Here is a 27566-nt window from a genome sequence, read left to right on the forward strand (position 1 = left end):
AATAGGCCCACAAACTGACCCCAAAATGGTCTCCAGCTTAGATATAGGTGTACTGTAGGTTTAGTTTATTCTTTGTTTAGTATGTGTTGCTTTATTTCCATTCCAAATTCTGAGCAAATATGAGGACGTAAGTTGTCTTTGTGAGTCCATAGGGACTGGCTTTCTTTACCTTTCCATGTTAATCACCAACTTTCAGTTCACAATGAGTGCAGCAGATGGAGACATTTACTGGTGTAGCCTACTGTTTATGGTTGGGAGGTTTGTACCTAAAGAGGACAATCCATATCTTCCCATTCATCTCAGTGGAAGATAGATTCTCTGCTTTTGGAAATACGTTACATAGGCTGCCAACTTGGCTTTTCCTGGAAACAATTGTTACATGAATGCAACCCCTGATGAAAAACAAAATGATAGACACCGTAGCAAAATTTGTAATGGTTTTATTGGTTATAGTGGTACTGGTTTTAATGGAAATTATTGACCCTTTGGGTATCTACTAATTGGTCGCCTGTTGGTGGCTTGTTGAAACCACTAAATCCTAATGGAATGTCTCTAAATAATAGCCTACACTAGGCCTACAGAAAACCATTTATAAAAATGATTTTAATTGTTAAAAGTTGATGGTTTGTAATGTTTGTAATGGTATTTGATACCATTAAACATTTCTGTGATGGGGTTTTTTTTCAGCAGGGACTAATAATATTAGTAGGCTCCATTTTATTGGTTTAAGCACACTACGTAAATTGTCTGTCACTGCTGTTAGTTTATCTGTACAGTAATTATAAAATGGTAATTTAATGAAGTAGCCTACTAAAAGAAAGGAAAAATCATCAGAACACAGCCGTACAGGTAATTCCCGCCAACAGCTGAAAACTGATGTCATTATCTCTGAACATCAGCTCGCTGCGCGGCTTTAGAGTCAGTAAGAATAAAGAGCCATTAACATTCAAATGTGTCGAGGTCAGCGCCACTCTATGCTAATCACAGACGGACTTGAAGAGCCCTCTGTTCTGACCATGGGTCACTCTACTTTTGGGAAATAACCAGTTTCCAGGGATATGCGCGTCAACAAGTCCATCCCGTCGCGAATGAGTGGAGGGAAACAGGATCGAGTCAATAAAATCGGTTCATTATATTTTCAGCATAAAACGGATGCTTTGTTTCGTTGTAACTGCCTCCATGCCTGTACAGTGGAAAGTTCATTCATTCTAGATATGGAGATCTGGGAAGTGGCAATGTGACACCGAAATGCAGGGTGTGCTTTTAATTTCCCCAATATTAGCCTCAAGTCAAAAGTCTGGTTTATAGGCTGAGCTGGTTTAAAAAGATCTCTGGCTCTGCCTGACCATCTGAAAAGTGGTCAAAACCACTCAAAAACCAGTAAACAACCCAGAATAGACACTATACTTCTATAATTACATTTTTTGTTTGTTTGTTTATTTCTTCATCAATGTAGAATTGCAGTCAGTATATAAGACTAATGTGTGTGGTCCTCAATAAAGAATCTTCCAGTAAACACAAAAATATTTAGTCTTTGTTCAATGTTCACATATCCGTAGTCAATTTGGGTGCAACAGGGCCCCACAAACACTATTTGGCATCCAAACCTTGTGGGTTTATTGCTTTGTCCTCACCCAACGACCTAATGATTAAGTCAGAGAAAGCATGCCGCTTCCTCTTTTAGCCCATGATGTGATAACAAGCCGGCGGTAGTGTAAATGTGCATGAGTATTGAATGTAACAACCTCTCTGTCTATTTTCTTCCCTCTGACAGGGTCTTTTAATTGGTGCCGCAACACTTTGATCATGCTCAGAGATTAAGTGAAGCTTGAGACCTATTATTTCTGAACCGCCATGGGAGTACACATGAAAAGAAACCCTTCTGAGAATTTCCAGGGCAGTGCATTATGGGATAGCATAGTTTCACAATTTATTTGTTACAAATGATACTGTGACTTCAGAAACAGGACCAGTATAGAATTGTAGAGTCTGGGTGATTTTGTTTTGTATGGCAGAGGATGGACCCTTTTCTGTCATTTATAAATTGTAGTAATTGTTAAAAAAAAAATAGAAGGATTTTTTTATTATTATTTTTTTATCCAGTATCATATCTATGCAAGAAAGGTTTGTACAATTTTATTCATGACCAGCACCCTCCTAAGGTGGCAGTAGAAGGTGTATTTGAAAAATATAAAGTTGTGAAATATAAAGGTTTCAAAGGACACACCATCATTTTTTAACTGTAAGTAGACTATCCATTATTTTATTTTTTTTATGATTTATAATGATTCTTTAATTCGTGGTAACTGACAGAACTGTTTAATTTGACTTAGCTATCCACAAAAGATTTTCATAACCTACATTCCAGCGAACAAAAATATTTTCTAAGAAAATTGGTGACATTCCTATTAAAGTAGGCCTATTTGAAAATTGGAAATATTCCCTTTTTAAAATATATAAAAAATGGGACCTAACTAAAACCATTCAGAAAAAAAAAAAATCCATTAATAATGTATCCATAATATTTAATGGTTTGCAATCATTTTGAATGAACATTCTATTAATGTTACTTTAAGATTGCTTGATTGATATTGAGAGAACCTTGAACTTTGAATCAGAACCTTGCCCGAATCGTACTAAAGTTCTGAGAATGTTTCCTGTGAGCTGAGATCTTAAAACTAGAAAGACGTCTGACCAGACGACGAGGATCGTTTCATATTTTGCAACAATGCATTTCTGCCAGACTCACAAAGCACAAAATAACTGCATTCTACTGTAACACTTTTTGTTGTTTTTAACATTTGTTAGCACGTTTATCTTTTTGTTCTGTATTTGATTCCAGTTTTTTTGTGTATTATTAACTTATTTTTGAATCAAATGGATGGTAAATAGATGATTAGTAAGATAAAGCTGACTACCTAATTTAAATGTACATATTTACTATTGTGTACATATTGTTTCTATTATCTTGTGTGTGTGTGTGTGTGTGTATTTTAAGAATGCTGCTGTTAAAACCCCATTTTGTAACAATACCGACATATTGTAAACTAGTCTACATCAGTCCGTAACAATATGTCGATATTGTATTCAAGTTAGATACAGGTGACGGATATTCCCCTGCGGAGGACACACCCTCTACTGGCAACTTTACCGCTCGCGCTTCCCACGGTGATGCGCAGTCTCGCTCTCATCGCTCGCGCTGTGCTTTGGGAGGGCATCGGGAAAGCCTATCCAGCTGACGTGAGGGAAAGAGCTGCTTTAAGTGAGTGGGAATGTAAATGGGATGAAAGCTCAAGTCACTGGGTCAGCAGGTCGAACATTCAAAGCTTCTTAACTGTAGCAGGTGGAAGGAGGAGGAGGAGCGCCCTGGACTCCGCGCGGAGTGTGGAAAGACATCAGTGGTCTTTTCATTTACCTGTGCCACATTTACTTTGCTCGTATTCGCACTGTGTCTTCACGATGGACACATGGACAGCGTAAAGAAAGCGTCACCAAACAGAGGAACGCTTTTCCGCACGCACAGACCAAGTGCGCAAATGTCTGCTATGAGAATGGACAGAGACAGAAAGAGTTGGCACTCCTGGGAGAGCTCGAGTACGGACAGAAGGAGTGCTGCTCGGTCGATGAAAAGGGATGTAAAGCGCGGACAGCACTGGACCGTCATTCTCCTGCTCGCGCTCGCGCTGCAGCCGCAGGTAAGCCGCTCATTACGCGCTATTTTCAGCCTGCTGTCACTTTTTTTTCCACGGGTGTTTTCTCTCCAGAGCTTTACACGGACAATCCTCGGTGGTTATTAAGCGCAGTGCTGTTTTGTCTTTAGCGCTGGTTACAACTACAAGTGGTTTGCAACAGGACACGAATGATTTAATGACTTTCAGGCAGCTGAACTTTTAAAGCAGTCGGTTGAGGCTCATCTTGCGCATACAAAGCGTAATCTTAAAGATTTATTAATACATTTATGTTGTGCATATCTATAATTATGTGATAAATATAGTAATTTTGTTTTTGTCGACACCGTCTGAAATTGACAGCTGTTGCTATGGCTACCTCCTCAAGCAAAGACGATTTGTAAACTTTTGTGATAGCATTTATTTATTTATTTATATAAACAATACACACTTTAAACACACCCAACCTTCGTATTTTATGTTTTTAATTTGGTGTGCATTACATTCTACACCTGTGTGCAGGAGAGACCTGTGCTGTGACCGTCTGCAGCCACCTGTTGTGCCGTCTTTCTTTGTTGCGCGCCGGACTTGTCTCTCTTTTTGGGCGTGTTGCCTTGATTTCCATGCTGATATGAATGTCTCATGTCAGCTATGGTTCATATACAACAAAATATCTGACGCACACGACAATTTGTTATTGTAAAGCTTATCTGTACGACTATTTGCACAACATATTTGTGTGTGAAATGCACCCTGGTGCTGGTTTATTTGTACAACAAAAGCATCATTTTGCTCTAGTATAAATGGGGACATTGCAGAGCTTTTCTATTTAGAGCAAGACTTGTTTTTAATTGCATTATGTTTACATCAGGCAGTAAAGTAGCGGCCATGGAGATTTATAAAGAGAAATGGGTCTCTTTGCGGGCTTGTGATTTTGCTTTTGTTTGCATTCCCAGAAAACACTCAGTCACTCTGTTTATGCTGATCCATTTGTACCACCCAAATGGCTTAGCTGTATTTAGAGAACACATATCATCATTTTATTTGATCAAAATATGAATCTCTCTTCGTGGTTTGAGAAGCCTACTCTTTTTAAAACACATTTGGCTTTAAGAAGGCACACTATTTCAGAATCTACTCCCAATGCTACACATCCCAGCCCAGCCACCTGTTATCCCAGGCTTTGAGGTCTCCGCTGGGGTTGTTGGTGTATGGTGGAGATGACAACTCACCTGCTGTGTAGGGCAGATCCAGGGTATGAGAACCCTGAGCGCAGAAAGAGCGTGTGTGTTCTAGCGGGTTACTGCTGGATGCACATACCTGTCCTGACACCGAGGGCGTGTGAAAACCCTAACATTTTAGTTCTGTCCTTTGAACTCAGGTCGTTGGATGCTTTAATGGTTCTTGGAAGATCTAAAGCGTGCATATTACAAAGTTCTAGAGAAAATAAATGTAGTGGTTTTTATGTTATTGTCAAAAGAGATGAAGAGGGAAGTGATCAACAGCTTTGTATTGTTAGTTGGGCTATAAATAACAAGGTTCAACAGTAAGGATGGCCTCGTGGCCTTTGGTCAGTTAACGGAAATGTCACTTGACCTCTCCAGGCCAGTACTGCGCTTACTTATGAACTTTGTTCATCAGTCACGAATATGTGCTTATTTCTGGCAAACATTAAGGTTTATTTGAAAAATAATGTATATGTTGTGAGGTTAGTTACAGCTGGCTAACAAAGATGAGGTTTATTAAAACTTTATTATAACTTCTGATAGTATATGAATGTACAGTACTATAAGCAGTCGGTACAACTTCAATGTTTTTTGAGAGAAATCTCTTATGCTCACTAGGGCATATGATGTGATTTCAAGTTTTCCTTTCTCTTTGGAGTGTAACAAGCTCTTGGTGTATAAAGAAGATCTGTAAAGTTGCAAAGACAAAAGCCTCAAATGCAAAGAGATATTCTAAAAGTTAAGACTTGTCCAGACCCTCCTAAAATGTCTCATTCTAACGTGCCCCCACATGTCTACATCACAATGTTGCATATGTTCATGCAAAGAAAGAAGGCATAACTTTTATTCTCACTATTGCTGTAGCCGGCACCGTGTTGTGGAGACACTGTGTGTTTCGTTGTGAAAGCAAAGTTACTTTGTTTTGCCTTCTAAAAGAGGACACAACTAGAAATCAGTGGTTAAGTTATATTTACAACACTGTTGTATTCAACCCAAATATTCATTTTGAGGAGGATGAGGAGTGTCTCCTGGGAAAGTAGCTTATAATGCCGGTGTCTGTTTATATAAAGTAGGGCAGTTACAACAGTCCAATAAAATTAACAATTTCTTATTATTCATTAAATCTATATAAATTCATGAAATAAGTATAAAAAGGGTAGATTATATAATTAATATTAAGTAATCTCTCAAATGCCACTGTTTCCAGAAAAAGTGTATTAATGAATGATTGTCATGGAGTTACATTATACCTTTTTTTGTAATGCAATTAATTCTTGATTCATGCTCAACTTTTGCTAACTTGCAAATGGTATCATAATTCCATTATTGCTAATATTATTATTGATTATATTTGTATTAAACATTCTGGGTTGTTTCAACCCAAAATTGGGACAAATCTAACAAAATGAAACCCAACAGTTGCGTTTGTCCATACTAGTACTAAAAAATGAAATTAGGATGATTCCTGGTTAACGTCCCAATCAGGAATGGAGAATAAAACAGATAAGCGTTACCTTTTGTGTTAGACAGCAATAATACTTTAAACAGTTAGTCTTCAAAATGCAAAGCTGCCCCCTCAGAAGTGTGTTATGCACATATCCTTTTTGTTTTAAATAGCAGCATGTCTTTGTCTCTGATGTTGGATGGCAGGAGTTTAGCATTCAAGTCTTCGTGGGGTTTTAATGTCTCGTAATGAGCCCTTGTGATGCAGCTCCTCAAGAGAGACCGCTGAAATACAGGTATGTTGGGAATGACCCTGGCCGAGGATAGAAGGAGAGGAAGAAAGAGAGATGGAGAGTGATGGCCGGTGGTCTATCTGCCGAGCGTTTGATGTGTCCATGTTTTAGGAGCAGGAATGGGACGACATGCCATGATGGAACAATGGGAGGACAGTGCAGCCATTCAGCAGTCCTGTTCAAACGTGGGGTCACGGGGAGAGGACAGGCACCACCGAGTCTTACTGTCTGACCCGGCTTGGAATGCCGTATTCACAGGATAATCACAGTGTGTGTGTGTGTGTGTTTATTTGTGTGGGAGAAAGTATGTGAAGCACATCAGGATTTTTCGAGTATGTGCATCTTCAGGATCTAAAAATAAATAAATAGTCTACAATAGTTTTTTTTTTTTTTTTTTTTTTTGGAATTTATTTGGTTTTTTTTTCTTCTTTTTTCTACTGAGAGTACCTAAAATGCCCAGCTATCCCTTTTCAGTGTGTGTGTGTGTGTGTGTGTGCGCGTGTCTACTACTCCTTTGTGACAAAAAGAGAGGTGAATAAAAGAATGGCAACAATGAAGACAGGAAAGTCTGAACATAATGACGAGAGTCATTCCCAAGTGGATAAAAAGAGAACGACACAGTCGGAGAGGGCAAGATAGGAGCTGTGTTGTAAATGCGTTCCCCTCTGGGGAGAGAGGGAGAGAAAAGAAGGGAGAGGTATTGATGTAGAGAAAGAATAGAAGACAGAGTGCAAGGGGTTGAAGAGTAGGAAGTGACTAACACAAGGGAGTAAGGAGAGAAAGCGTGAGAGAGAGGCGAGACATGAGGAGGTGAATAACCCAAGGAGGAGAAGATGGAGGTAATGAAGTTAAGTGAGCATGCAGTGATTACAGCACAGAGGAGGACTGTAGCTGTCCGTTATACACAGGGATTTCACTTTGAATCAATGTTATCATCTGTTCTTTCTGTCTTTATCTGCCTTCAGATACAAAGACTGCTAGAGTCATTATCTGTCTGGATGAATGGCGTCTCGTGAGGATTGTGTTCGTGTTGTTTGACACTATAAATATATGTTTGACTACACATATTTTGCTTAGTCTGAACAGTAGAGCAAGTTCTTCTGTGTTCATACAACCACAGTATCTTTTTTTTCGGTTTTAGCTAATGCGGTCGAGTGCTTTTAAATTTTGAGGAATTGTTCACCCAAATAATCTGAATTCTGTCTTCATTCTTTCGCCATCATGTTGTTCCGTAAACCCACATGACTTGAAGCACCCTAAACATTTAATTCATTTAGTAAGACAAGTCGAGAAGTGTCTCGTTAGATTATTGGTGAATCGTGATTTGTTCATCGTTTCATGCACTGATTTTGTGCACATTTGTGTGTATGTAGATTAATTAGCCTAAATTGGATTAATAAACTAAAATTAATCAAAATGATGTGTTCTATTTGTGCAGCGAATAAAGCTATCAATCACCACAACCGAATCAATCGCTATCAATCATTTTTTACAACCGAAATACCAGCGGAGCATATCAACTTTTGTTTGGCAAATTTGTAAAAAGTTTTTTCTTGGTACCAGATTTGGTGGTTGACAATCACTGTTTTTAGCATTTCTTTTTAATAATAACAATCAATATACTTGTCATTTACATTACAAAAGAATATGATACATTTTTATAATCGACAACAGCATTGATGTTCTAACCTGCACCAGCCAACGTCCAGATGTGATAAAACTGTTTTCACGAAGCCAGTAACTGTGGAGAATATGAAAAAGCATCATGAAAGAATTTAAATTCTAAACACCGTTGGAAGCTGAAAGTGCTGCTTCTCATCTTAATGAGTTCATGCACTTTGTCACTTCAGGTTTCCTGTTTGTTTTCCTTTTTTTAACCTCGCTGTTTTGAATTTCCATAGGTTGTCTGTGCGGTGGGCACATTCGAGGTCCAGCTTCGACAGTGGGTAAACCCCCAGGGCTTTCTACAGAATGGTCAGTGCTGTGACCCCCAGGCCAGCGGGGGGCAGCGCTGCTCATCAGGCGATCAGTGTGACACCTTCTTCAAGGCCTGTCTGAAGGAGTACCAGGCTCGGGTTGCACCAACCGGCACCTGTACATATGGCACTGGCACCACACCTGTCCTGGGTGGCAACTCCCACACCTTACACCATCACGGAAACGAGGGAAGCGACAGCAGAAATGGACAAATTGTTATCCCATTTAAATACGCATGGCCAGTAAGTACATCTCTCATTTCTCATTTGATGTAGAAACATTTGATAAAGACTGCTTGGAAGACACTTGGATAAAGTGTTGGTTTTTCTGATCTGTTGTGCGTGGTTGAATGTATCAGAAGGATATTTTCTAAAGGGCAGCTGTCATGTCACCATTAAACTGTCTGGGTTGCCAAGACCTCATCTCTGCTGCCCTTATCATGTCAGTTCTTGAAGGTAAACTGTAATTTACAAATATAACAGAAATACCACACATAATGTGAACACATTCGCTCATCTGCCATTGGTTGAACAATACATGAAAAAATAAAACACCCCAAAAATACAATTGGTTGAGCTAATGTGGGAAAATGAAGAAAGAAAAAAATACCACTTTGAAATCTACTTAGAAAAAGCTTACCTAAAGATGTCTCTGCAAGTTAAAGAGATATCAAAATGTTAAGTTCTGTCATTATTTACTCATCCTTATGTCGTTCCAGAAGGATTTGTTTGTCTTCAGATATTTTGAATGAAATCAGTTTCAATCTAGGGACTGAGAGCTCTCGGACTAAATCTAAAATATCTTAAACTGTGTTTCTAAGATAAGCGGAGGTCTCACGGGTTTGTAGCGACATGAGGGTGAGTTATTAATGACATAATTTTGATTTTTCGATGAACTAACCCTTTAAGCAATAAATATTAAGGGTCAATTCACTCAAAAATTTAAATTCTGTCATTCATAACACACCCTCATATCATTTCAAATCCCCCAGACCTTCATTCAACTTTGGAACACAAATTAAGATATTTTTATGAAATCAAAGAGCTTTCTGACCCTGCATAGACAACAAGATAACTATATACGTTAAGGCATAAACACTTATTAAAGACATTGTTAAAATAGTCCATGTGACATCAGTATTTCAATCTTAATTTTATGAAGCTACGAGAATACATTATCATGAAGCTTGCGCTGTGATTTTCTCCAAAAATGTGCCAGGGTGACTCAGACGAGAAGAATTGTTTCATAAAGTCATTATTTTCTTTGCACACAAAAAGTAAAATTATGGTTGATCCGCGGAAGTCACATGGACTATTTTGAACATGTTCTTGGTACCTTTCTGGTCCTTGAATGTGGTAGTACCCTTTCTGTCTTTGGAGGATCAGAAAGCTCTCAGATTTCATCAGAATATCTGAATATGTGTTCCGAAGATGAACAAAAGTCTTACTGGTTTGGAATGACATGAGAGTGAGTAATTAATGACAGAATTTTCATTTTTGGGTGAACTATCCCTTTAAGTCTATTCATCATACAGGATCATAGCTACAGTCTTCAGAAGACTTGGATTTTTATTTATTTATTATTATTTTTTTTTACAAATGTTTTGTAGCATCAAAGTTTTGGACCGGAGAGACAGAAATCTCTCTTGTTTCATTAAAATAATCTTTATTTGTGCTTTCAAAAATGAACAAAAGTCTTATGGGTTTATGACTGATGGTTAGTAAATAACAGAAGTTTTGTTATGGGGGTTTGTTAAAAACAACACTAGAAGAGTTGTACTGAAGCATTTGTTTTCCACAGTCCACAAACTTGGATCACACCCAAATCGCATATAGTGTTTATATAGTTTCCTTAAAGCTATATAAGCTTGCCTGCTATTTTATGAACTTGTTGATAGGGAAGTTTTCCCTTAACCTTGATCTGACCTCAGTGGCATTATGCCGAGCATATGGAGTTAGTAATGCTGGCTGACTGTTGGCCAGACCGTGGACATGCTGTGCCAGTGATCTTTACTGAACCTCGCTGTGAGTGCTGCGGTCAGTGTTTGGTTTTTTCCAGCATGGGTCTTTAAACTGATTACACGCTTATTGATTAGAGCGGATAGATAGTGTGTGTGAGAGAGAAAGAGAGAAAAAAGATGAGGGTGAAAGATTGTAGCACAACTTTTAATTTGATCTATTGGTGTTGTGGTGGCCGAACACAATGACAGTCTTTTGAAACATAATGAGTATTGTTCTGGTTCTGATTTGATAAGCTGCATCCAGAGATACATGCTGATATTTTGTATAATGTCACTGGGACATTTCATTGTATCTCTGCTTGACTGTGTTTGCCAAACTAACATTTTACCCAAACCATTTTCACTGATGGAGCAAAAATAAACAAATTATTGGTCATATTTTGTCTGAATCAGTTACTCAGTATTTGTCTTGTTTTTTTGAAGTGTCTTTAAAGCAACATCACATTTGCAGTCCTGCTGTTATGCTGAATCAGCACGACCAATGAAAATAGTTTGGCTAAAATGTAAAAAAAACAAAAAAAAAAAACAATTGGTTTTTGATTGGTTAAATCAAACCTGAATATATAATCATTTACAGCTTGTTTATCTTATATTTGAATTCATCTTGTCTGTAGTAATTGTCATGACTAGAAAATGTGTCTTTCTTTCTCCCCCACTGTGTTTCATCATTTTCTGGCTCTTTCTTTTGTGAAACATGTTTATTCTCTCTTATTTTCCAGACAAATTGACATCACTAGTTTTTATAGTCTGCAGTAATAGAGCAGACGCTATCACTACAAAATGACCATTAATCGTTGACTTAAAAGCAAATCTTTAATTAGACCACTGTGATTTAACATTGGTGTGGTTTTTTATGAGACCATTTTTCAAATTCAGTGAAAACATAAACATAAAAGAGAGGTGCCCAAGGCCCGAGAAGGAAACCAACTCTATTGTTGTCTTGTGGTTGGGATCATGAATGTCTAAGTCATTGCGCATAATACCAATCTTATCATCAGAATCTAAAGGATATCAAACTCTTCGATGAGTCACAGAAACCCCCATTAAACGAAAGATGAGTCTCATGACCCACATATCTCTCATGTAAAATATTACATTATTCTCTTGCTGTAATTACTATCTACCACGGTGCTGCATTACAACCAGCTTCAGGTCTCAGAAGTCCTTCCAAATAACTTGCCGACTGTAGGAGACTGGTAGGCCAGGACAAGTAGGTTTTTGGTAAACTGTTGAATGAATGATGAAGTTCTCTGAATCTTAGAATGAACTTTTTAGAATGGTTGGTGCACCTATAATGCAATAAAATGCTCCCTAATGGTGGCTCACTAGATTTAGGAACAAATCCTCTGTTTGTTTCCTTTAAAATGATTATTATTATCTGAAAGTTTTAGGATCTATTTGGCTGCTCATACAATAATGAGGGTGAGAAAGGTGATATTATTTTGTAACTACATTAATTATAATTGCTAATAATGTTTTCAATAAAGCCCAAAGCTAGATGGAGCTTTGCTGGTGTAGGGGGAAATCATCTGATGCAGACCAGCTGTCCTGGCTTGGAAGAACAGGTCTGAGAGCCTCCGGCAAATGGACCTCTTTGTAGTGGATTGTGCACTAGGGATGTGCATTTTGCAGATGTGAAATCAATTGAAATTTTGAAAAGTCACAATTTTCCAAACATTCACATTAATATTTCAATATTTTAATGACACATTCACAAGTACCCAGTTCATAGTTGTCAGTTAATGATCACATGACCACTAAGAATGAAATATTTAATCTGCAATTAGTAAGCGATTTATTTTGACATTGGAAAATGGAATAAAATAATAATAACAATAACAATAATAATTATTTTTGTTGTTGTTGTTGTTATTAAGACATAAATTGATTTTTTTGAAAGATGGAATAAAATAATAATATAATAATAATAATAATAATAATTATTATTATTATTATTGTTGTTGTAGTTGTTGTTATTATTATTAAGACAGAAATTGATTCTGTTGTAAATTTAGAACTGTAAAAATGTTTTTATTTTTATTTTTTATATTTATATAAACACATTCACACCCTTGAGCTTTCAACACAAGACAGCAGACTACTGCTGAAATGCTGTAAACTTCTGTCTGCAAAAACGTTTGAAATTTTGTTAATGTGTAAATAAAGTAAACCTTACACAGGGTGCATTCCCAAATGCACATAAAAGCCCACGCAGAGATCCCACATTAACTGTAAACTGAGCCACTCTGATATTGAAAAATAAATAAATAAATATTTTACTGTGATTACCATACAACCCCATTTATTTATTTACATATAGTTTTTGAGTACATTCGATGTATGAAAGTATGTATTAAGGTGTGAGTGTATATGGGTATGTCTGGCTGTTTAAACTGTGAGTGTGAGAAAATTCTGGATGAAAACGGCTGTCTGGATCACTTTCAGGGCAGGGCTGAAGGGTGAGGGAGAGCGAGTGAATGGATTCTGTGGGCATCAAGGAAGTGAAAGAACCGTATTATCTGTCCATCTTTGTGTGGTGGTTCAGGTGGAAGGAGGGAGGGAGGGGGGGGGGGGTATCAGGATCCCACAGCCTCAGGTGAGGAGACAAACAGGTGAGTGCAGACATTATTAATATTATCCTCCCAGCCTCTCGGTTCACACTGTAAGTGTCGGTTCCTGAGTTATGACCCACACAGTGTGCTTCTCCATTTAACTGTGTTGTCATACTGTAACACACTGTGGCTCCTCCATTGTTTAGTTTTTCCTGATTAATGGTGTCGTGATTGAAGCTGTTGGCCTTCCTGTGGTCACACAGTAAATGAGATCATCACTCTCCCTTTCTTCCGTTGTGACAAGAAAAGAAGAGATGAGGGCGTCTATGATCAGGATGAATGGATATGGAGAGGAAGTGGATGTGTGGGAACTCTAGGTTGTGGGGTTTGGAAAGCAGTGTTGTTAGTTGATGGCTATAGTTGCGAGGTTATAACCTTCATCATATGCCACAAACACTGGGTGTGTACAAGGCAGACCGTCAGATGATCTGAAACTAGAGGTGAATTGGAGTTCTGTAGGTGACTGAAGCTCATCTGAATACAAAACAAGCCAATCGAATAACATACAGGTTGGGAAATATGACCAAAATTTTAATTTATAAGTACCTAATATATTTGACATATAGACACATGTAAAGTATATTGTCCAAATCCATTTTCAATTGACATCGGGATTAGGGCTGCATGATTATGACAAAAATCATAATTGGTGATTATTCCATTGAAGTTGTAAGTGCGATTATTAATGACGATTATCACAATTTACACAGAATGGTTTATACCATTGTTTGATGCAACTGCATGCCGTATTTTTATCTGAAAATAAATGAGCTGAAAACACTAAAGCGTTTTTCCATAGTATTCCTCAAATGTCAACTATACATCGGATTTGTTTCTTCTTAAATTATAAAAAAGTAAAAATATGAATGCTATTATAAACTAAATGGTATGTTAAACTAAAACAAAAACAATGGAAAAACCTTTAAAGGTCCCCTTCTTCGTGATTCCATGTTTTAAACTTTAGTTAGTGTGTAATGTTGTTGTTAGAGTATATATTATATCTGTACAATTCTAAAGCTCAAAGTTCAATGCCAAGCGGGATATTTGATTTAACAGAATTCGCCTACAAAAAACGACCGGTTTGGACTACATCCCTCTAGTTCCTGCAGTAATGACGTCACTACAACAGTTTTTTGACTAACCTCCGCCCACAGGAATTCACAAAAAGGGACATTTTGCTGAGGACAGCTTGCTGAGGACAACTTTCTCAAACTCAATCAGTTTAATGCCGGATTCGCACAAAGATTATTCTTGAAAGATCGAGCAGTTCCTCTTTGTCTGGAGAAGGCATTGTTTATGGACCGCAACCGGTAAGTGTATTTTATTAAGTTGGCGCTTTCAAGAGTTTCTGTAACTTATTACACAAAGTGCAACGCTGTTTAGCTTTGTTAACTAGATGTTAGGGCTGTGCAAAAAAACGAATGAGATTTTCATGCGCATCTCGCCAGTAAAAACGCTCCTGTGACTATAAATACATCTCCTGCACATGCTCCTGCCCACTTGCTTCTCAAAACTAGTCCAATCGCGTTTGCAGGAGGGCAGCATGCTGTAAGCTGCTGTCGAATCACAACACAGGAACCGCTGGCCCAATCAGAAGTAGTTACACATTTCTGAAGGAGGGAATTTATAGAACAAGGAAGATATGAGCCCGTTTTTATGACAGTGAAAACAGCAGTATACAGATAGGTGAATTGTGTGAAAAATACAGTTTTTTTTACACGCGAAACATGAACACGTTATATTGCACACTGTAAACATAATCAAAGCTTCAAAAAAACGTGTAAAACGGGACCTTTAAGATAACATGTTATTCTGCACGCTTAAGAAAATGTTTTTTTTTTTCTACATAAGTGTACTTTGAACGAATAATTGCCGCTTTGAATGATTACGTAATTGTGGCATCCAAAATTGTAATCGCGATTAAAAATGTGATTAATTGTGCAATCCTAATCAGGATAATCATAGGGGACTGTTTTGGGTATCCTTATCTCAAGCAGTTTTATATGAAGAGTCTATGTTGGTTTTTTTTTTTTTTTTTATGGGGGGGTAAGCACAATTTGGGATTTTCACTTCTGGTTTAGATTTTGAGCTCACACTAGGAAAAGTCTGTAGTAATACAGCCCAATATACTATGTTAATATGAAGCCATTTTCCGTTTTTAATACCTGTATTTTCAATTATGTATTGCATTGTAATGTGTTTAAGGGTTGAAGGCAATGTTAGTATACTGAACAGAACAGAAAAGCACATTATACATTTTTCTACTGCTTTTTTCTTACAGTGCAGTTGTTGTGTGTTTAATTTCCTGCATGTTGCTGAATTTAAGTGAGTGTGATAACCAAGTCCTGAGGGTTATCTGATGAAGACTGGATTCATCCCTCTGAGATATTTGAAGCCATTTATCACTGTCTCAGCAATACTCTGGGTGTCTGTAATCACTCGCATCAGTTTTTGGAGCTTCTGGTCCAAACTGGGTTGTAGTTCATCTACATCATTACTTAATTTATCTTTTTTATTATTATTATAATAACAGTTTCCCAATAGCAGCCTGAGGTCACACACGTTGTCCCCTATTGACCCTGAACCTCATTAATCACCCACACCTAAGATCAACCTCAGAGCAGATTGATTAGAGGCCCACAGCCTTTATGAACTAGGATACTAAAATTAGTGATGTGACATTTAGCTGACACTTTTCTTTTGCTTATTACAGGGAAAGTTTCTCTGGGTCACCTGGGGTTAAGTGAATGGCTGAATGAATGAGTCTCACAGAAACATGTCTGGGTCATAATTTCACCCTAAGATCAAAAGGAAAGAATTATAAATTATATTATTCATAAAGACAATGAAGCCTCACTATCACCAATGATAGTAGTCAATAGGTTTTTATCATGTTTGGACATAATGATCTGTAAGTGTATCTGTATATATTAATGTGAAAATAACAATACTGATATTACTGCTGTCAAGAATAAGAGTTTTTGTTTAGATAATATATGTGTTTGTACTGTGTGAATTTATTATGCATGTAAAGACACACACATACAGCATTTATTATATATCAGCATTATTATATATCTTTTTTCTTAAATATATACATGTTTGTGTATTTATATATACATAATAAATATAAAATGCACACACATACTGTATTATGTAAACAAACTTTTATCTTGAATGTGATTAATTGCAATTCATTGTTTGGCAGCACTAATTTCTATATATATATATATATATATATATATATATATATATATATATATATATATATATATATATATATATATATTATAAATACCAAATTAACATATTCAAAACATTGTTGAAGATTCATGTCACACTTAAAACTACAATAATGGCTTCTGAAAAAAATTGACATTTTAAATGGTTAATATTATTTCACAAAATTATATATTTTTTCTGTAGATTTGATGCCTTGGTGAGCATAAGAGACTTCTTTCATTAATGAATCTTGCTGACCCCATACCATAGTGCATAATCACTTGAAATAATATATAAAATATTATGCTAATGCTATTTTGGCTTCAGTTAAGCTTCTTTATGCAAAATATACTTTATTTCAACCACCCAAATAATATTTTTTACCGTCTTTGTAAGATTCACACAATGTTAGCTCATGCATTCCTTGCAGGGTTTTAACCTTTAATCTTCCACTTTCCAGTCCAGATCTTCAACCACAAAGTTACACTGCCACAAAATCTCCACCACCATTTTAAATTCTTTCCTCAATTCCTCTTCCATTAAACCTGTAATCCTGAGCTTTAACATGGGCAATCGAATGTACCTGAAGGGGATACGGCTGGCTAAATGGAGTGGGCATGTCCAGACATGATCCCTGCCTGGGCTTATGAGTCCCATCCATCAATTAAAATGTAAAAAGCAATTTATCCATGACTCTGTCAATCCCAAAGAGCAAATTCAGGAGATTGAATCTGAACGAAAGAAAATCCATCCGTAGGTTTCTGTGGAAATGTTTCAGTAACAGTTCATCGGAAGAAAATCAAATTAAAATTTGTCCTGAAACTATGACTCTGTGAGCTGTGAGAGCATTCAGAGGCTGTGTTGATGGGGTTTCATAGTCAAAACAGTTATTAATATAGTTGTTGTGTGTTAACTTAGGCTAATGTTGACAAATGTTGACTTCATACTAGTTAAATTAATGCCAGCATTCTCTTTGAGTAGGTCACGCTTTATAGACATGCTGTCATAAGCAGAAAAAACACACCCATGAGCCGACGCAATTGCACATGGGAAAAAATATCGACTGGCTCTTCTAAATTTCCATCTAAACAGTGCTTACATATCTTTATCATGTGTAATATGATGTATGCGCTCAGTTTTTGGATTATTTATGTGTATATGTGTGTGAGAGAGTATGAGAGAGTCTGTCTCCAGGGCGAGCTGTAAACTGATCCCCCTTCTATTATGTCATATTGTATTTTGGAGAGTTTCAGCACTCAGTTACCTGGACATTCCTGCTGCCTGGGAACCAGAGAAACTCATTTACTACAGGGACACAAAGAGAGAGACTTCCGCCTTTCTTTCTCTCTGTTAACTCCTATGACCGCATACCTGTGCAGTCACGCAGATAGACTAATGGATACCGTGCAATTGTTTCAAAAACATTTTGTCTCTCTGTGATGTGCTGGCTTTTTTTATTTTTTCGTACATCTGTATGCAGACTCACAGTGACTGAAAGCACCTTTAAAGACAGCAGTGATGTACAAACACAAGCTTTTAGCCATCGAGACACCATTTTAATTCCATTAACATTCATTCGCGTATGTGCTGAAGATAAGATCCTAGCCTTGGGACAGTCGAGTTGGGGGACACCGGGACATTGTGCTCTCATTTGTGTGCAAATTGGATTTGAAGTGGGAGTTTGCATAAAGGAAGAGGTGCTTGTCTCATTCTCTTCTCACCTTCATTCAAAACGCAACACAATTTAACTGTATATACAGATAACGCCTTATAAATTAACCATTTTTTAAATCCTCAAAATTTTGTTGGAGTACACAATATTAGAGCCACTACAGAATTGCAATGGTTGATAGAGTCTCACATTTATGAAGAACTATGGGGTGATCGAAAAAAGAGTGAAAGACTACAGTGAGTCCTGGAAGCTCAGGCAGAAAGACTGTAGACATAATTTTTTTTGGATATAATAAAAGGGAACAGGTTACAAGGGCACTGGTAAGATTAAGGAAACACAGAAAAACATTTAGACTGTCACTTCGCTAGCTCACTGATTTGATAAATGCTATGATAATTTAATGCTCTGCTCTGTTATTCTTGTTATTATTCTGTATCTTTTATTCACCCTTCCGCTCTATTCCCTGGCCTCATGATTTTGTCCTTTTCCAAAAGTCACTCATCCATAACGTTCCTCCCATGTTCATTCTCTCTCTCTCTTTTCATCTACTCACTCTTGGGTGCTGCCTTGTCAGCTGGACTGTGCTCTTTTGTCTTATCTACTCCAGACCCACAATTATTTCTCCTTTATCAGACTGTCTTCTGTCTAACGCCAAGACAATTACATATTAAAGAGCTGGGAGTCAGACACAGGTTTGAGTCGGTGGAATTACTCTCAGTTTACTCTGACTGGCAGGTTACTTTAATTGGCTACTCTGATTCAAACAAGCCTTGTCATTTCTTCCTGTCATTTCATCGCCCGTCACCATTTATCCCTTTCAAACCGCTCCCTCTCGTTTCTTTTTCGAATTCAAGTGTTTTCCATTTCTCCCTCAGCTCCTGAAATACAGGTTTTGGTGTCCTGCATAATGAACTCATGCACTGAGGGCTGTTATTTCCACACTTAATGGGGCAGGTCATTGTGATGTCCTGTGGTTCTGATTGGTATGTTTTCAGTGGCTCTTTCATTTGTTCACCGGTTCTTAAGGCTCCTTCAGAGAAATGAAAGAGATGCTGAGTGCAGATGACAAGCCTTACAGGACACAGCATGGCAGGCATGTGTCTGCTCTTGTGCTCTGGTGATTTATATTTATATGTAAAATAAATCATTTAAGTTATAGGGATGAATTTACACCTATACACTAGCTCTGTTCCAAAGCTTGTCTTCTAAAGGCCAGTTTACACTGCATCAACACACACCAACTGGTTGGTAAGGTTTTTTCCGGATCAGTGTGTTAACCCATCAGCATCTGCCATTTTTCATGGTTGATTGCCATTTGTTGGGTTGTGGAATGTCTAAGAATTGATACAATAGATACTATAATCTGGAGATTGTCATATTGATCTGAATTAGCCTTATAGGGTTAGTTTACCTAAAAATGAAAATTAGCTCATGTTTTACTCACCCTCAAGGCACCCTCTTTCAGACGAATACAGTCGGAGTTATATTAAAAATTGTCCTTGCTCTTCCAAGCTTTATAATGGCAGAGGGAAGGTGTTTTTTTCACAGGTGTTTTCGTCCAAAAGAAGTCAAATAAAGTGCATCTATCCATAATAAAACATGCCTCACACAGCTCCTAGGGTGAATAATGTCCTCTTGTGTCAAATCAATGCACTTTTGTAAGATAATATCCATATTTACAAAGTTATAAACACTTTTCTCTCCCTTTCAGTAAATGTAATACTTACAAACCATTCCGGGTGGATGATGTTGGATGATGTTGGACATATGTTTAATACATGTGTCTGTGAGATATGCTAGTCTCATAAGGTGTGTTTACAGGAGCAAAGGAAGCAACGTTTACTTTCTTTAGCAAAGGAAAACCAGTCTCCTTTTGGCTTATCACAATCACAATTCTCCATTTTTTTTCTTGTTTTGCCCTCTCCACCATGTATAAATATAAAAGATGCAGGCAAATATTGGGTAAAATTATATTTTAATGAACATGTTCAGCACTGAAAGAAAATAAATCAGTTAGTCAGGCATCGTGGATTTTTTACTGAACTCGTCCATAGTCCTTTTCTGAGAAAGTCACTTCACTCACAGCCATATTTGCAATGATCTTCGTGCAGCTTTTTCATGGCATTCAAGACCAATCCCTAACTACCTCAATGAAATATTAAAATAAATTAGATACTGCTTTTAATTTAATATATTTCAAGTAAACAAATATATTTCAATTCAATCTAACATGAACTGTCCCATCAATGTTTGTTTCTTTTGCTCAAATGGTGTTTAAAGTGTATTAGGAAGGTAGTGCACATTCAGTCCAATGTGTGTATCTCAGAACACTGACTGTTTGAACTGGAAATGGTCCTTTTAGTGTAAAAAGCAATGATGTGATGACTAAGTTAGCGACTGTCTCTTTTACTTTAAAGTTGGGACATATTCCACCATATTGTGCCTCGTACTTCCCCCACTCATATATATGCAAGGAATTATGAGATATAAAAGTGACTCTGCCTTATACAGTAATTTGTCCAAATTGCCTTCATGTTGTAAGTAAGCCTGTGATACCTTAAAATGTTGTCTTCATGTAGTTCAGTAGATTTTTTAACACAGCAACACATGCTAACCATGTTTTTAAGTGAACATGCCAGATGGGGTAATTTCCTCTGAAAGACAAAAGGGACCGCCCGCCCTGCCTTGGGCCCTGACGGAGAATGACTCGAGGAGGCCTGTTGTTTTTAGTGCTCAGAAATCACATACCTTTGTCAAGCCAATTAACCCAAAAAGAATTTGACTTTGAGAGACAGGAGAAATTATGTGAGGGTGGGACAAAAGGGATAGAGAAAGTGGGAGAGGGATGCCTGCGATGAAAGGAAAAACAAGAGAGCGAGAGAGAGAGAGAGAGAAAGAGAGAGAGAAATAGCGGTCATGGTTTCACTATAGATGCCATCATGTGTTTTGCATTCTAATGTGTAATATGTGCTTACATTTTTTTTTATAAACCCCTGTACCCCTTCAGTGTCTGGTTGAGTGGTGGCAGAGAATGTAAGAGTTGGAGGAGATTGACCAACAAATTGAATTTGAGAGGCCAATTATTTGACAAAGTTTGTTTACTCCAGAACATACAAGTATAGTGTGAAATGTGTTGATGAAAAGCTATCTGGACTAGTGCTGTTAAACTATTAAAAATCATTTCTGTTATTTGCAATCTGATATAAAATAAAAGCTGAAAATATAAATATAAGATTAAAAACACATTTAAACAAAATTAGAGGCAACTAACTGATTTAAAACAATAAATACTGTAATAGCATTTAAATAACAGTTAAATAATAAACCTTTGATGAATTTGGTTTGGAGACTTTGATGTTTCACCATTTACCGTACGTTTTGTTTCCCTTCTAATTATCGTACCAATTTTTTTCTAAAATGATCACAGTTTTTATTTATTTTATTTTATTTATTTTTAAAGTATCATGTTTATTAAGAGACATTTAATTTTATTTGTACTTTTAAAAATGAATTAGCAAGACTACATTAATAAAACAGTGTACTGAAAAAGAAAAAAGAAAAAAAACGAAAAGGCAATTTTGAGGGATACAACTATATTTAGGACTAGTGTAAATTTTATATGTATTTTGGTGCATGTACATATTAGGTATAGATTATTTATTTTATATTGTAGCGTGACAATTTTACCATCAGTAAATGGAAAATTCCAATCCTGGCACATTGTACATTTATGTGTTTTTCATGTGATTGAAAACCTGAATAAACCTGAAAATAAATAAATCAGTTAAAATGTTGATTGGCAATAAAAATGCTCTTTTATAAAATGTAAACTAAATATTGTATTTTGAATACAAATAAAGGTTGCATATCCATATAATTTGTAAGCTTCCCATGTGTAGTTGTGCATGTAAGTAATCTTAGTTTCTTTGTCAGTGCTGTTGTATGTTTATGAATATTCAAGTAAATGCCCGTGGGCCGCACTGCAGCCAAATACCAAACTGCCTAAAGGCTTTCAGAAACCATACATCCTTCACAAAGAGAATAACAAGAAGACAGAAGATGTAGGATGAGGGGCAGCAGTGAATGCTAAACAGATTTAAAACAAGTAAATAGTTTTGGAGGAGAAGCAATGAAAAAATACTAGGCATTTGATTTGGAGATGGTCGTCCATGTTTTGTAGACAGAATTCATACAGGAGATTACACAGTGCTGCTAGAGCACACAAACACCAGAGTGGACCATTCTCTCTCTCTCTCTGAGGTCACTGGGGGTAAAGTAAAAAGATAATTAATGTAGCTGTTCTAATTTAGTCTCTTCCTCTCTAAAAACCCTGTGTGGCTCTGCTGGTAACACCTTAGGTGGACGCTACAGCTTCCATGGCAACACCTGCTCTCTGCAGGTGTGTGAGAGCGGGAGAGGATTGGATGAGTGTAGTTATTATGGGCTTGGAAAATGTGTGTGTGTCTGTGTGTGAATGTGCATAATTACTATATTGATGTTTTAAGAGACTGTTTTTCCTCATTGGACGAAGTGTAGGCCTGCACCCATGATTCATTTGTCCTTGTTATCTCACAGTAGAAGCAAATAAAGAATACAGGATATAATGTTTAATATAATTTATTGTTTAAAGTGTCTCTTGCACACCCAAGCTGCATTTAAATCCTTAAAAATATAACATATAAAAATATATATACTAACATTTAAAATAATAAAAATATAGTAGAAACAGTAATGCTTTGAATTATTTTTGAAATTGTTTTCTATTTTAATATATTTTACAGTTTTTCCTCAGTCACTTTGGTGCATTTCTCAATTCAGAAATGAAATTCTCAAAACTACTTGTACAACCTCCACATCATCTAGTCATTTATACACATCATAAAACAGTTTCTCATTCTTTTGAACAAGTTGCGATTGCTTTTGTACATTCATGTAACTGATTGCGCACACTGCAGTTTCCTACATTATCAGTTGCTAATGTCACGTTACTCAAAATGTATTATATAGTTTTCTGTGCAATAGTCTACCCCTCAAAACATCTAGTCTTTAGTTGATTATATAAGTCATTAAATTCAAAATGGTTCATCTAGTTGTCATAAACTGCCAAACAACACTTTTTATATTTATTTTTGCAAATTATTATTAGACTTTTTGTCAGTTTGGCATGAATTGTGCAAGTGAATCTTGACTAATGAAGAGAATGTAGATCAACCAATGATAAAACATTTCTCTGAAATAGCTCAAAGGTTCATCTAATGAATCTTCAGTTGGAATGTTTATACTGTATAGACAGAGGACAACACAAGAGTTACAAATTCTGAAAATTGACTCGTTTTCATCTTTGTGCCCATATTTCTTTTTCCTTTTCTATGTCACAATGACATTATTAAAGGGGGGGGGGGATAGACTATAGAGTAGTACTGCATCCTTCATAACTCCAAAAGTCTTTAGTTTTATTATATTCATAAGAGAAATATAGTCCGTACCGATTTTTCCCGGAAAAACATGACCAGCTGGAGGCGTGACATGTGGGCGGAGCTAAAGAATCACGAGCGCCAGTAGGCTTTTGCGCTGAGAGCGTTTGGAAGCTGTGACATTACCGTGAGGAAAAAACCATCATCCAAAACAAACCATGGCTAACAGTCAGATTCAGCGTATATTTATGATCCAGAATCAGATCCAGAGGCTGAAATTGAACAAGAGCAGCATCAGCAACGACGTCTCTATGTGGTATGTACTGAAACTGTATATATTTGCTTAGCGGTTTTGTAAAATGACTAAGTTCCACTTTATGTGTTTTTTTTTTTTTTTTTAACTGTACATGTGGAAAGTGCAGTTTGATGCCAACATCGCATGTTGTTTACTTGATGTGCTTACGCGCTGATAGCTAAGTTAACAACACAGAGATATTTGCAGCAGTTTTACTCACCGCATGTGGTTCCAACACACGATCGTGACCCTTTTTCGTTGGGACTGCATCATCCTTAAGAAATAAACGATGTGCAAATCCGGCGTCAAAGTGGGCCTTGTTTGTAAAACAAGCATCTTCGAAATGCAGGAAACAAACACAAACACTTGCACAACTCCGTTGATGCTCTGTAAAAATAAACTCCATCCACTGGTCCCTTAATGCTGTTTTTTTTTTTTTTTTGGTAATCTGTGCAGGGTTTTCTTGCTCTGGCAACCAAAAACACACTCCTTTTGTGACATTTCGTGATGCTTTTTTTTTTGGGGGGGGGGGGGGGGGATGGGTCAGACCTCTAGTAAAAGTGTAACTGGGAATTCTATCCAGTCTCTTTGAATCAATATCCCACATACAGTAATGTGTAAATTTGTACTTTTGAAATGGATATATGGCATTCATAAGCATATGGCATACTGTTCAATACAGTAGTTTACATCAGAACATCCCTCCAGAGTACACTGTTATACTGACAACATGACTAAGTGATTTGATTTTGATTCTTATCCATAAACTATTACACAAGGACTTGTCATTCTGATGGCACTGACATGTTCATTGACACAGATATATATTTTTGAGAGACGAACTAAAGATTTTGAGCAAGAGATTGGCTTTTGCAGGTAATCCATGGTGTTTTGCTATTTGTACGAGTTGTACTGTTTTGCAAATCTCAAGGATGATTCGAGAAATGTACCAAAGCCACTGAGAAAAACTGTAATACTAACAAAGTGCACTAAGCATTTCGACTATCTTGTTTGTGAACAAGACACAAGGACTTTTCATTCTGATGGCACTGATTTTATTCATTGACATGAATATTTGCTTTTGAGAGATGAACTAAAGATTTCGATTAATTTACAGGCTTTTGCTGGTAATCTGTCTTGTGGTGCTGTTTGTACAAATTGTTTTGAGAAATGCACATACTTCTTTGCAAATAGTAAGGATGATTCAAGAAATGCACCAACGCGACTGAGAAAAACTGTATCCGTAAACTATGACACAAGGACTTGTCATTCTGATGGCACTGACATGTTCATTGACACAGATAGTTTTTGTGGCTATTGTTAATCTCTAATGTCACTGGGCTCAGACATCTTATGCATGTAGTATATAAAAACAACAAACATTTTACAGTTTGTACAAGGGATAGAGAATAGCAACTATGGTGTTTACTGGGATTTTATTGGGTAAAAATGGGTGCTAGAGAAGCATGATGGAGGGTTATGCCAAAACAGCATGTAAGAATAGTGAGTGATAGAGAGAGACAGAGAGAGGGAAATTCCTCTCAGAGGGCTGGGAGTTCTTCCTGTTGGAATGAGCTCTGTTTGTACAGGCTGTCTCAGTCGGGATATCCTCCTGCACCCCCATCTGTGGGACACCAATTGGGTTTTGAAAATCATTAGTCCTTTTCTTTTCATAACTTTTTTTTTTTTCATATGGTATGTTTATTTCATAACTTTTAAAGTGCTGCATAAGCATTGCAATTTACAATGGGGTCCAAAACACTGAGACCACATTGAAAAATCTGTTCAGAACTGCTGTCATTAAAGGCAAATATATAAACATTTAACTAAGGCATTCTGACATTGATATTTATGTTACAATTAAACTTTTATTTCAAACGGTTAGGCTGATACTTAGAAAAAAGCTAAAGGTCTAGAGGTCCCAGACTTAATATGGGACTTAGACTGAATATGAGCGAGACAGACAGAGCGTAAAAGTGAGAGAGAGTAAGTGTGTTACTAAGGAGTTTGAAGATGAATTCAAGTTGGTATATAGATGTTTATGGTTGAATGGACAGATATTTAAAGAGAGTGAGTGAGAGAGAGAGAAAATATAAAGGGCTTTTTAACTAAAGCCATCATCAGATTTAAATGGAAAAAGAAGACTGGTCCAGAATAGCATACTAACATACTGTTCTTACTGTTGCTGCAGTATGTGTATCTGTCTATAAATTATTTATAATAGGTAAAATATTTAATAATAGTGTAATATTAATGGATAAAGGCCTGTTCAAGGCCTGTTCACACTAAGGACGATAACTATAAAGATAACGATAAAGATATAGTTCTAAAAATCGTTCTCAATAATAAAGGGGGCATATGAAATTGCTAAAAAGAACATTATGTTGTGTATTTAGTGTATTGAAATGGGTTTATGCGGTTTAAGGTAAAAAATAATTATAAAACATTATAATTTTTCACAATGTACATTATTGTTGCTCCTCTATGCCCCTCCTTTACGCTGATTGGCCAGCTATCCAGTGCATTGTGATTGGCTGAATACCTCAAGCATATGATGGAAATGTTATGCCCCTTAACCTACTGTGATGACATCTCCCGGTACGACCAGACAAAACCAATAAAACCCATTATAAACAAGGCATTTGTTGCATCCAGTGGGGATATAATTACAGATTATAATGATTTATACTGTGTTTTTACAAGTTGCGTTGCATATCGCACAACATAAACTTAAACAATGTCTGCATTTGTGATCGGAGAAATAACAAACGACAAGCACTACTACACACAGCTTAATACTCATGTTTGAATCATCAGTAGCAAATTCTTTAAACATAAAAATGTACTTACAGTCCGTGAGTCAGGAGCACCAGACTGTCCATGCAAAGCTGGAACTGCCCCACTTTGTAGAACAGCCTTTGAGCACAGACGCATTGTAGACTACTCTGCAGGATGAAGAAACAGTCCTCCATAAAATGCGTCACAGAGCGTCACACACTGCGTGCTTGAGTGTAACTGTTGGTTACTCACATTCTTCAAAATATCTTTTGTGTTCAGCAAAAGAAAGAAACTCATTCAGGTTTAAAACCACTTGTGAGTAAATGATGACAATTTGTATTTTTGGGTGAACTATCCCTGTTAATGTTAATAAAACATCAAAACACAAAGAGAAAAATCACTCTCTGCTCTTGACGTGTATATAGTGTTTATATTTGTTAATTCAGTTCCTTGAATGCTACAAATACATCTGAACCTGTACTTGAGAAATAAAGCACTGTTTGTTCATGTACAAAATATCTCTTTTGCACAATTTAATGTACAGTATTTACTCAAAAGTTTTTTACAGTCTCAGTTTGTGTATGTGTAGTTAACTGTTGTATAGGTCTATAATTGTTTTTCTTTCCTTCTGTTGTTGTATGTTTATATTTATGTTTATATTTATGATTAACTAGTATGTAGCACTGTGGTCCTGCGAGACATTACATTTTATTCCACTATATGCTCACACATGTAGCAGAATGACAATAAAGCTTGACTTGACTTATTTGTATATTATGTGTATTTGTAAAGTATATCTTTGTTCCTATTTTTTATTAACAAAGATAAAATAAAGACAAAGATTTTTATATTCACCCACTTTTCCTATATATCTACTACTCTTTTTTTATTTATATCTACACAGCCTTATTTATTTACAAGTTCCCAACATGGTCCAGCTCAGTAC

At 36.6% G+C, this 27566-nt stretch overlaps 1 protein-coding gene across 2 annotated transcripts in view; it reads left to right on the top strand.

Moving 5' to 3' along the window:
- Nucleotides 1–3147: 3147 nt before the first annotated feature.
- LOC127976958 (protein jagged-1b-like) overlaps nt 3148–27566 on the top strand; it is a 52545-nt gene continuing 28126 nt past the window's right edge. Inside the window, exons 1-2 of one of the 2 annotated variants that reach the window (XM_052581551.1) lie at nt 3148–3695; nt 8532–8849. In XM_052581551.1, the coding sequence (XP_052437511.1) occupies nt 3468–3695; nt 8532–8849 (546 nt within the window). In that variant the 5' untranslated portion in view covers nt 3148–3467. The remainder of the gene's footprint in view (nt 3696–8531; nt 8850–27566) is intronic. The other variant, XM_052581549.1, reaches the window with a different exon arrangement.

The sequence above is a fragment of the Carassius gibelio genome, chromosome B18 (assembly GCF_023724105.1).
Source record: "Carassius gibelio isolate Cgi1373 ecotype wild population from Czech Republic chromosome B18, carGib1.2-hapl.c, whole genome shotgun sequence".
NCBI classification, from domain to species: Eukaryota; Metazoa; Chordata; class Actinopteri; order Cypriniformes; family Cyprinidae; genus Carassius; species Carassius gibelio.